The sequence below is a fragment of the Egretta garzetta genome, unplaced genomic scaffold (assembly GCF_000687185.1).
Source record: "Egretta garzetta isolate BGI_Z169 unplaced genomic scaffold, ASM68718v1 scaffold56, whole genome shotgun sequence".
In the NCBI taxonomy this organism is placed as follows: domain Eukaryota; kingdom Metazoa; phylum Chordata; class Aves; order Pelecaniformes; family Ardeidae; genus Egretta; species Egretta garzetta.
The window spans coordinates 2,540,990-2,553,294 of NW_009260182.1; the positions used below are offsets into that span (position 1 = coordinate 2,540,990).

Sequence of the window (12,305 nt, forward strand, 5' to 3'; positions counted from 1 at the left end):
GAACACATTAAGATGGAGCCATTCCTTAACATTTGGATTTCTGGCAACTAAATTTCAGTCTTACTGTCTGTTTTATATACATCAGCCACATAGTGCATGAAAATAACCCATGCACTTCTGACCCCCAACAAATATAATGATGGTCTCCTCATTAATAATTTTAAAATTTCTATCTCCTTTGTGATTATTTATTTATATCAACTTGTTTTGGAAATCGCAATGAAGCTTTTGAACACTCCTACTCCAGTCAGAATTTAATTCCTCTGAAGTCTTGACTCCGCCTAAGAACTTTGGACTGGATCCTGCTGCTGGGTGCATGGGAAATAAAACTTTCAAAACAAAACAAAAAATGCTGTTGTGTACACAATAAAATACATTTTCAGTGCATTATAGTAAAGTTGCTTTAGGAATTGTAGTCGTCTTAATAAACAGTGACTGGAAAGAAAAGCACCAAAGCCAATAGAATTGTTGGAATTATCATGTCAGGATTAGACCTGCAGTCAAAATACGCAACAAAGCCAGCTGAACAGGCATGTCAGAAGCACTGTTCGGCTGAAAGTACAGCATACTTGGGATAGAAGCCAAGCAGCCCTCCCATCCCACCAAAAATGAGCAAAGAAAAAAAATGCCTGAAAGGCCCACTAATGCCATAAGAACACAGCTCACTTAGCAAATTCAAACCATGAAAATAAATATTGTATGTGTATATCAAGTAACCTAGCCTGTGTACTCTTAAGTAATCGAACTATAAACGTTTTGACCTTTTATGATTTAACAACTTCTTACTGCATTTTGCTTCCATTTAAGTAATGGAGTCAACTAAACTGTTAGGATCTCACATCATGTGTTTAAGATAAAACAACAAAACCCCCCATAAAATGCAGATTCTGCAAATCGAGTTCCCTTGGCCACGACAGGCTGCACACAGTATAAAACAATATAGGAATCCCTGCCACACAGGAGGTGGACATACCGTCAAACAACCCATCAGGCTCTGCTCAAATGGTCTCTGGAAGGCTCTGGGGTCTCCGCACCAGTCCAGGAGCTCTGTTGCTGCATTGTGGAAGTTTGCAGGGTTCTGTAAGTGCTGGAAAGGGAAGACAAAGCAACACAGTAAAGAACATACACAAGTTCTGACAGTCTTTTTCTACGTTGCATTAATGCAAAGTTTGGGAATAGGAACAGCATATAATTTGGAAGGAAGACCTTAAATTGTACAGTGAACACAAAAAATCCTACTTCGTTCTTATTAATACTTATGCAGATTTTCTAATTTTCTAATATGAACTCATTAGTTAGAGGCGAGCTGTAGTGGAAATGCCAGAGCTCCCCTGAACTCCTTCCTCCATAACATCACCTCTCCCACCTGCAAAGTATAACGGATTCTACTCTGAAAGCAAAACTGTCCAAGCCCAAATTGGAGGAAATTTCAGTCTTAGGTTCAAAGTCTTTGCCTTGGGCTTATGCCCCGTTGTCAGAACATGCCAGCACAGCCATGCCTTCCAACACATCAAGATTTATTCTTTACTGGCCAGCCAGGAGGCAAATACAACAGTCTCAGTCACCAGTGACAAGAGCAAAGCACACTCACTATGCTGATTTTTTTCTAGGAGTTCTGGTTTCTGTTCATCGTAATGTATCACCATGAGCAATTTGGGTGATCAACTTCGGGATGATGAAAAATAGAGGATTATTTCTTTACTGAAGTGTGGTGGGGATGCTGCCGTGACTGGAAATGTTTTCACATGCATAGGAAGCACACAGAAATTTCAGAGTGGAATACTACCCCTCATGAAGAGGCTGGTATAATTTTGAGAGAAAAATCTGGTTTTGTTTTGAAATTTGCATGGGCAATGTAATTTTTTTAACTGTTACATTCATCTCTGCCTTTGTACTGAACAACCTGCAGCCTGTTTTTAGAGGCATTTAGTAAACTTACCTGATACTATTATTCACACTGTCATCCCTCACTGTGCTACATTGCCAAAGTATTCCAACATTTTAACAGGAGCAGAGGGAGGGCACAGTAAAAAAGGAATGCAATTTACATGAATAATATTGCTACTAAATGCTAGATGCTAGATGTTTCAATGAAAACTCCAGAACAAGAAGAAAAGAGTGTATTTAGGAATTGTTGGTATCTTTTTAAATAGTAGCTGTATAATTCTTAGGATTGCTGAGAAACACATGAAAATGAGTGGAGCATTTTATCTAGGAGGCACAAACCCCAAAGGCATAATTTTTAAAATACATCATTATTTTTGAATCAGTTGCATAATTTGGGAAAACATGACTGCTCATTTCTAAGCATCTGGATTAATAATAACATCCACAATCTATTTTTTCCCCTCATCCCCTTGTGCCCGAGAAGCAGCGTATATTAACTCTACGATAAATGAAGGAAAAAAAATTCCTCCCATGCCAGGTTTTGAGGAGTTCCCAGTCTGTGAGCATTTGGATCACGTTACTGTAATTCTTATTCAATGAAGGCTCTTGGTCAGAGGCCTTGTTTCAACAAGAGATGACTGACATGTGGGGCACGGATTTTTAAAACAATGGCAGAATTTGAAAAAGCAGACACGCATTGTGCAATGCGGTTTTCTTCCTCTGCTCTACAAACACGGACCATAGCTCACGCTACCATCCAGTTTGATAGCTTTACCTAGGCTGCATATCAGAACAACTCTTCCTTGCCAGCTGATCGTCTAGTTGTTGGAATCAAACTATTGCGTATATAAATTAAAGAGAAGAATACAAGCGAATAAATGTGAGAAGCCATATTTTAAGGCTTCTTGCAAAAAAACGTCCCATGGACAGAGCCAGCTGTTTGGGTTATGAATCTTGTAAGTAAAAGGGAAAGGGATGCCTTTTTGAAGGCTTCATTTAATCCACAAGAGAGGTGATTGCCTGACACCAAATCTCTCAGTGTACACTGCTCCTTCCACGCACCACTTTCATCTGCAGGGGAAACAGAAGTTGGTTCAAACGTCTCTACAACAGGCACGTGTAAGCTCTGCTACTATCAAACACATGATTTCCAGAAGGCAGGAAAGGTGCGTAAAGCTGGTGAACAAATCGCACAATATTGAATACACACTGCAGTGGTAGGACACAGGCCACAGACCTCTCGGTAGGGGAAAAAACCCTCAAACCAAAATTCTCTTCCACAGAGAAACAACGTAAGAAAAAATTCACTGAAATTATTCAATTCTGTAGTTGAAATAGTCTTTAATAATCCTTCCCTCCTTGAGAAATTAATTGAGATCTGCTGATGAAGTGCCCTAAATAAGAGTTAGATACTATTTATTTTCACTGGTGTTGCTGTTTGCCAGCTACACACATGACATCTTCACCAATGCATATGGAGAAATTTCTCCATTGAGGAACAGAACATTCCCCATCAAATCAGAACAATTTGTATAGGTTTGGACTAACAAATGAAAAGCAGAGCAGGACCGTAGCCATATGCTTATTTTTCAGTTTAGCACCACATAATGCCAATTTCTACTCACTGTGACACCACTGAAAAGCAGTGTCCCTTTCCTAGAATAAAGGTCTAACGTATTAATTTTGCACTTCTCCATGGAAGAAAAGGCTCCCTCTACCTGCCTCTGCCAAAGTAGCGGTGACCTCAATGACTTGATTTGTTTGCTCTGTAACTCTCCATCAGGTTATTTCACTGCATCAGGGCTGAGCATTAAGGCATGCTATCATAACCCATGTCTTAAATACAGAGGGGATGCTGAAATCCTGACTTCTTAAATGCAACTAGGCAGCTGAAACTAGAAACTCGTTGGGCAAGACAAGCAATTCTATTAGTTCCATTATAGGCTAAAAAGCCCCAAACAAACAGTAATAAAAAGTTGTCAGAATACCAGTGGTTTCCATCTCTGTGGACTGGATTTGAGTAGCTTCTGGGATGAGAGAAAAGCTGGTCTTGAGGGGACGCTTTTAGAAATGTCACACGCAGTTCTGTCTGGAACTTATTTCTCACAGCTTTCTGCCTTTTTAATATTTTTAAATTATCTTTTTTCAGATTCGAGAGGGCAAGGTTACTTTTGTGGAAAACAAAGAAAAGATCCAGCATGAACCAAAGCATGAAGGCAGGTGCAATTCTTTCCCCGAGTTACACAAGAAAGCATTCCAAATTTTGCATTTATTGACAGCTTAAACACTGCACCCAGGGCAAAAAGCCCCGATGTCATTCACATCCTCACAACAAAAAGCCTGCTTGAGGAGAGTATTACATCTACTATATTCATTGAACAAGAAATTAAAGATATTTTCTTAGCTCTCGATCCAAGAACAGAAGTACAAAACAAAGCTTATGCCAGAGCCATCCATCAGCTTTGTTGTGAAGCATTTCCCATGCGTGGCTCTATCTTCTTCAACTGAAATTACTGGCAGCATTTTGACAGAAGCAAGGCGTGTGCCTGAAGAGTCTAGTCTGAAACTGTGCTTCATGTAAACAAGGGAAATAAAATCACCTCATTAGTAGATGGTTTAGAAAAAAGTGACAATGAACCAGACCTTGCTATGATGCACCTCGGTATATCATCAAAGCTACTAGTGAAGGGCCACTTAATATCACCATGCTTGCAAGCAATGGTGTTTTCAACAAATGGAGAGGATTTGTATGAATAAAATCTGGAGCAGAGATGACAAAGCCAGTGAACTGAATGGATTTACCAGATTGCTTTCACTATCGTCTGCTTTTTAGAAGGCCATTAGTGAAACATGACAATTTCCATTATTTCAAAACCTACAAAAATTTTCAGTGTAATAATTTATAACTCCAAACCCCTAATATTTTCTAGCCTGAATGGAACAGAGATCAGAAATGCTTGATGCATGTCGGTCTATCATTATTGTAGGGATGACCAGGTGGTGCTTCGAAGAGACACCCTCTCAGAGTATTTCATTTTTGGTCTTGGAAGGAATCTTTGTAGCACTTCAATTAACAGACGTCTGGTGCAAGGGGATGGAAAAAAAAAAAAGGACTTTGCTCTCCACTTTACTATGTCCAGCAAGACTGAATTGTACCAGCAAAGCCCCTTTCTGAGGGACTGGGCTGACATTTGGACTGGATTCTGGGGAAGACAGGAACACCTAGCTGCTGCTCGTGACCACTTTTGGCTTAAATGTTTTATTTACATAAGGAACAGACCACCTTTGTAACTTCAGAGTGGGCATACGGGCAGAGGATGCAGAGGACACCCAAGTTCAGCAGCTTTCACAGCAATTCTGTGTGTACCTGCTCCATGGTTTGCTGCTGTGTAGTCACCCAGGGTGTGTGTGTGGAGAAACCAGCCTTCACATGGGGAGTTATGCACAACAGCTAATATGTGGCAATTTTTGGTGCAAAAAATTTCAAAATACAGCCGCTTCTTGAAATTGTTTCTCCCTTCCAATTAGATGGCGATCAAAAAGTCTCGATATGCAATAAAGTTTTGCAATAGGCCCAAAAGTATAAGCTTCATACCACATATGAATTCGGGCCCCTAGGAATAAAGATCTTATTTTTTTAAAAGGATACTAAAGCACAATGAAGTACTTTCAGTCTACACACCCACACCAGAGTGGGTGCAAACCACTTCCTGCAACCAAAGACTCAGTATGATTTTAGAGACAGAAACCAATTATCCATGTTGAAATATGGCAAGGACAACAGCCTTATACAGAAGACACAAGTGTACATCTGGGTTGCAGTATCTTAGACAGAACAGTCTAGTAAGTAATGGTAGAATAACAGCCAAAATTAAGAGCAATTACAGAGGGTAAAGTTATCTCACGCACACATCAAGAAATGCTAACATGACAGCAATGGTATGGAGAGTGAATCATTTAAACATGGAATCCATATGTTCCAGTTTGTTGCTACAGAAAACAAATGTAGAATTTCAATTTACAAATGACATATCTCTGGTGGAGAATTTTTTTTGCTGTTTTCTGTGGAATACATCAGACTGAAGGCACAGACCTAATTTGCCACAACTTAACCTATTCAAAATGAGATGTCATGCAAATAAGTTTTTGAGCAGCAAACTGCTTAACTATGCTAAACAAGTTATTGCATTTATTTACGTGGTGTCGCACCAAATTATGAAGGCTGACTCAAGTTGTCTGTTTATTTTGCCGAGTTACGTCTGCTCTGTGTCTCACTCCTTGATTTAATTGAGCTGCTGAAGATAATGTAACTTATCACACAGACACTATGCCATGTTGCTAGATTCTAGGTTAATTAACAGTAGCCTACAGTCACTGAATTTCTCACATGGTTAGCCACTTGGACCCTGTCTACTGTCTAGCTTCACTAATCAACGAGTCTGGGAATTTTACATTAGCGATAGAACACACTAGCAACATACGGAGCTTTTGACTGCACAGAAAAAGAAAACACGGCTAGATGGCAGGTAGCCCTTTCTGCACTCCAAAATTAACCCGTTCCTACACACCGGGAGGCAAGGCTGCACGCTTGGCAAAACTTCTGGTACACCAGTCGGGGAAATTAAATCCAGGAGGCAGCTGCTCTCCTGCAGGACAGAAAGCTACGGCTGCTGTTCCACAAGTGCTGCCAGCTAACGCAAGTCCCGCCCGCTCTCCTGCACGGCACAAGAGGATGCATGGCTGCATGGTGAACTAGCCTCATCCTGTACCAGTAATTTCAGCTGCACTGGCTCTCGCAAAATGGCACGCGGTGCAGCTCCTTGAACCTCAACTAGCAGGGGAGATAGCAGCAGCGTGTGCCAAGCCAGCAGCAGGCCACTCGGGAGCTCATGGGAATGGTAACGGGTTACAGCACATCATCTTTTCATGCCAATACTAGGCTGAAGTTGACTAAGGATACGTTTTCTTGATATGGTTAGTCTCACGGCAGGCTGCCCCTGAGAGCTTCTTCCCCAAACCACATGCTTCTACCACTTCCAGTGCATCAAACCACGCTTGCTGTTCTGACCATGAACTAACCTCCCAAATACTGATTTTCAGTCACCGCTTCCAGTGAGATTCCCTACGTGACCACATGATCGTTAGACCTGACTCAAAGAAGGCGGCAGCAAAGACAAGGAAGGTAGGGCGGGGAAGGTACCAGGGCTCTGCTCTCAGCAGCCCACACTTTGGATTAAATGCATCACAAAACTTCTCCCAAAGGTGGAGCTATACCATCAATTTAAGAGGAAGACAAAGTTCACCTCACAGTATAAATACTCCTCCTGCCTCACACCACCCCCTTTTTTTTAAAGTAATGGTACTTTCAATTATTTCAACCTAGAAAAATATTTTTTGTTATCAATATTCCTCATGATTCTCTATAAAACACAACAGATACAAAGAGAAGTGCCAAAAGCAAATAATGATTTTTAGTGTTCTGATATTGTACGTATTTACTCTGGGGTTAATCCTCAGACTTCAGCCAAGTTGTTCCTAGTTTAGACAACAGGTTCATCTACGAGTCCTGCAAAACCTTGCAACAGGGTTCAGAATTTCAAGTGATACAAAACCCGGTACCAAACCCATCTTTTCCAGATGATGAGCCACATATTCAGCATGCCATAAATTTTGTGTAGAGCTCGTGACATTTCAAATGCATGTATACAACTCTGAAGCTCACATGACCTGCTTGCTATTTTCAGCTGCTGGCATGCAGGTTTTCAAGCCTTTCTCCACAACAATGAAAGTTAAAATTCTCATATGGTTGTGAAATCTAGGAATTTAAAAGCAAAATGAAACAGACAGCAGTTATGGAACTTTTTATATAAAAATAAGGATGCTCCTAACTATTAATGCAGAAACCTTAGTTCCTTTGGAACTAAACCGATTGATACTGGTTGAGGAAGGAGCTGACCCACTCTTTTCCGTGCCTACATGACTTTTCTAACTCTGGTGCACACCCACTCTGACCCTTGAGAGACAGGATTTGTCCAGGCGCTTTGGCAGACTCTGCCAGGCAATTCAGCCTTTTTTTGTCTATCTTAATATTCATCCAGACATGCCTGCAATCACATGTAATGAAAATGCACTGTTGTACTGAAGGGGCGTGAAGAAGGGAGCAGGAAAGAAAGGGACAGGGAAAGGGAAGGGACGGAGAACAGAGATTGTGTGCCCTTCAACTGAAACAACCCAGGAGCAGAATTACTGTGGTCCTGCATGTTGGGCAAAGGGCGTTCAGCTCCCAAACGAAAACTAATCACCTATCTAAAGAATGTAAACAGGATTCCTGGTCAGACACCCTTGACACTGCATAAGCAAGGGGAGACAAGGCTCGTCTCTGTGCATTACTCAGCGCACAAGTATGTTCCCACTAGACCTGAATTTGAGAGCTCACTCAGCACCATAAGCAAGCAGTAGAGGATCTGCAAATTGGCACGGGTAATTTGCTGTAATACATTAAAAGAACCTTTATTTCTTTAAAACCTGAACAGGCTCCATGAGTGAGCCCAACCACAAGCCCCTCTCCCCCTCCCAGGCACAGGCCTCTACTTCAGATCCCCATCCACCAGGAATTCTCTCTCCCCCTGGCACGCCCTCCGCTGGCTGCAACAGAGCTCAGGGCGCATTGCAGAAATACAGGACACTAACAGAGGATACACTTTAAATGTAGAAAATACTGTAACCTGAAAAGGGTGGTTTCTCTATTACTATTTTTTTTTTTTTTACAGTCAAGTGTGATTATACAAAGGCCTTACCCACAAGCAGCTATACTCAGTATATTAAAAACTCATCTGCTATGAAGATTCAAAACAAATGGTCTTTTTCTTTTTAAAGAGGATAGAGGGGAGTAGTGAGCTATTTTCTGTCTTTTGGGAGAGTGATTTTTGTTTATCTGGATATAGTTATATATAGTTCAATTCTCTACAGTGCCCTTCAATATCAAAGACTTTTATTTATCAAAAAATTAAAAGGCTCAAGCTGTGCATTTTGTATTCAGATAATCCCCCCCTCCCAATTCAGTGTTTGTGAGATTGAGAGATCCCTAATTAATGGAATTACCTTACACTTACATGGCTCATTCCATTGGAGGCTTTATAAATATTTTATTAAGCTCACATTTTGAGAAGCACTAGATACACTGAGAGATTAAAACCATGTTAGCCATGCCTACTTACAAAAACCAGAATGAAAGGGAGTCACCTTTGCCCCATTTGTCCACCGTGGCTTCTTTTTCAAAGGAAAACAGTAAATACTGAGCAAAGACCAGCACCTCTTTATCAGACATTTTAACTACATAAAAATGCTGGGCAAGACAAGTAGGGGAGTCAACACTAAAGACAGGAGATCACATGCTAAACAAATGAGAAAAAGAACAAATAAAACCCATGAGCATCACTGAACTGCAAAAAAGCAAGCTGTCCAGTAAGGGAACAAACCCCGTACCAACGCAGATTTCCATAGATGTGCCATCTTTCATACACTTTTAGTAAAAAGTGTGTGTATAAATGAGTATTGGTTTCAGAAAAGGTAAATGCTGGCTAATTGAATAGCCTTGTTCTGCTCTCTGGATCTCCTAATACCGTGAGGTCTGTGAGGAAGACTGTGCATCTACATGCATGTGCTGGAGGAAAGGTATTGCAACCTTGGCTTGTCCGTTAGTTTTACTATAGTATTAGAGATGGATTCAACATCCTCATCCTCAAGCACTATGCACAGAAGCTGGAAGAGCTAAAACAAGAATCGCTCCGTAGGTCTGCGATCAGAATTACATTGCCATCTTCCTGCTCTGTACCTTTTATATCTACACAGCTGCAGTGTATGTATGATATACTTGGATAAAGCTTTGTGTTATATAGGGGAGTACACAACAAATTAAACTTCTTTTGTCATAAATCCATCTACTGCTGTTCCACCTCACCCTCCCCTGCCCAAGAGGAAACTGTGACTTAGGGGTCTAAAGGCTTTGATCCAGATCTGACTGAAGATGGAAATGGGGCACGCTGGTGGCAGTATGTGGTTTTGGGTATCTGTCAAAAAATGGAACACTGCCCAGTCCAATCTTTGCCCCCTTCTTACCACCAGCACCTGGACTGCTATTATGCCAGCTGAAAGCACTGAGAACAGTGTGGTTTACAAAACACTCAAAATAATCAGAGGGCTCTGAATTATATTTGCTTAATCACTCTCCAAGAGTGATTTTATGGGAAAAAAGTCACAAAACAAAGGTATGACTGTTTGTTCTTTCTCTAAGGCCATGCTCAGTGATGCAAGGCTCCAATCTATCTTTAAATTCGCAACTACAACTCAAGTGAATTATGAAATCAGTTTGCCTAACCAGTTCACTCACTCTTCTTGGCAACAGAAACAAGCCATTTTCCATTAGTATCCCCCTGTCATAACATGCTAGCACAAGATGGCTCTGTATGTGACTACAGCAATGATGCTGAGGCTTCTTTAGCTTTATCATTCCAATAAGCAATGTAACGATACAGGAGCTTTCTTCTCTAATGCCTTTGTGATTTTCAGTAAGCAGTTTCAGTCCTAAATATCTCAACATACCAAGGAGTTAAGTTCTCAAAGTAGTAGCCATGCTCTTTCCTTTGGAATACTATTGCACTATTAATGATCTAAATACTTACTGAAATTGTTAATAGTTTCTACTGATGAAAATAGGCTTATTTGTTCCAGGCTTGTTACCTGCCTTCTTTACCAAAAAATCTAGCTTCACAATGTCCTTTAGTAGAAGATTAAGTGAAGGATACAGGCAAAGTGGGGTCTACATAAATAATTCTGTGTTATGAACCATTTAATAATTTGAGGTACATACCACAGTGTTTTGGAAAGATGGGGTTGGTGGGGTTTTTGTGCAGTTCTTTCCATATCAAGGTGTTTTAAAGACATTAATGAAGTATTACAACATCCCTTGACTGGAAGACTATTGTCAATAGTGCATCATTTAAAAAGAAATAACACTACTAAAGAGAATAAGGTGAGCTGACGGCACAAGGGAAAAAAAGACTCAAATTCCCCTGACTTATGTACTGCATCAACTTTTAAAAATGCATTTAAAATAAATACATTTATTAATTTCCTACATTTCAGGAGAATAAATGCACTGATTTTGAAAAATAACCAATAGTCTTTAGTACACCCAAACAGCAGCACATTTGTTAGACATATTTTGTTTTCCAATTAAATTTTTTGACTCATTCGAGTTACTTACTCACTGATTGTGCTTTTTATAGCACTTTTAATCAACTGACTTAATCTTTATTATTTTAATCTCTTAATCTATGCAGAGATAAAATCTCAAGGTGACTATTTAAAATGACCACTACATGAACTGATGCGATCACGGAAGATGTAAAATTCACACGACCTAGTCTCATTGGTCCTACCAGCCAGCTAGACATTACTGAGATATTTCAAAGTCAAAAGGAAAAATGCTTCCCCATACATCTTTTTCATTTGCATGTGCTTACAAAACCGCCCGCAGCGCATGCTTTGTGACCTGACCATGTACAACATGAATGGCTCTTCTTGCGTAGTGCACAGAAGTAGCAAGAAGCGAATACCGCCAGTAAGGGAGTTTTCCTTCACTGGATGATGGTAGAGGTCTGCACAGCTGAAGGCTCTTGGTATTAACAGTACTATCACCACCTCAAACAGCTTTTCTAAAAGCACCTTTTGCTTTACAAACACGTACAACGGTCCTTAAGTGCAAATGCTGTATACCTGCTACGGATTTGATGTTGCACTAATGCATGCAACACAAGGAGCTCAAGTAGCAAGCACATATGTATGAAGGAAGAGCCAGAAATGGCACAACAGAAGCCAGAGACATGTTACCAGCTACATCACATGTGTGCTGCAGTTTGACCCAGCTGCTGATGAAAAGGATTTCCTACCCTCATCTGACACCAAGGTGATGCCACGGATCCAATTTACAGACTTCTAGAACTTTCAAATGTTCATTCTTACTTACCAAATGTCCATACTTACTTACCAATAGGCAATTTTAAGCAACAGGTCAGATTAGTTAGCTGCACAGAAAATAATAGAATTTTTCTAAATACTATGGGTACTGGAAGTTTTAAGTGTAAGTTTAAAACATATGTATTTTCTCTCTGAAAAGTTAACCATACTAATGTCCCAGCACTCAAGGACAGGTGCTGCAGTAAAACAAGCAGCAAAACTGGGAAGGAAAGAAGTGTACCCACACCAACTTTACCAGCCTGCCTCACAAGAGGATGGGTTATATTCCACCCACTGCAATCCCGTCAGATACACAAACCAGCCAAATAGCGCAAACATCGAGAAGGTGCTTTTTTCCCCCCTCCCCTCCAAAAGTACTTCTAGCACTTTGCCTCTTTGCT

The 12,305-nt window shown here is 40.5% G+C and overlaps 1 protein-coding gene across 1 annotated transcript in view; it reads right to left on the reverse strand.

The window, feature by feature from the left end:
* ZMIZ1 (zinc finger MIZ-type containing 1) overlaps positions 1-12,305 on the reverse strand; it is a 159,320-nt gene that overhangs the window by 140,990 nt on the left and 6,025 nt on the right. The window contains exon 2 of the mRNA XM_009641960.2: positions 974-1,087. Within this exon, the coding sequence (XP_009640255.1) occupies positions 974-1,087 (114 nt within the window). The remainder of the gene's footprint in view (positions 1-973; positions 1,088-12,305) is intronic.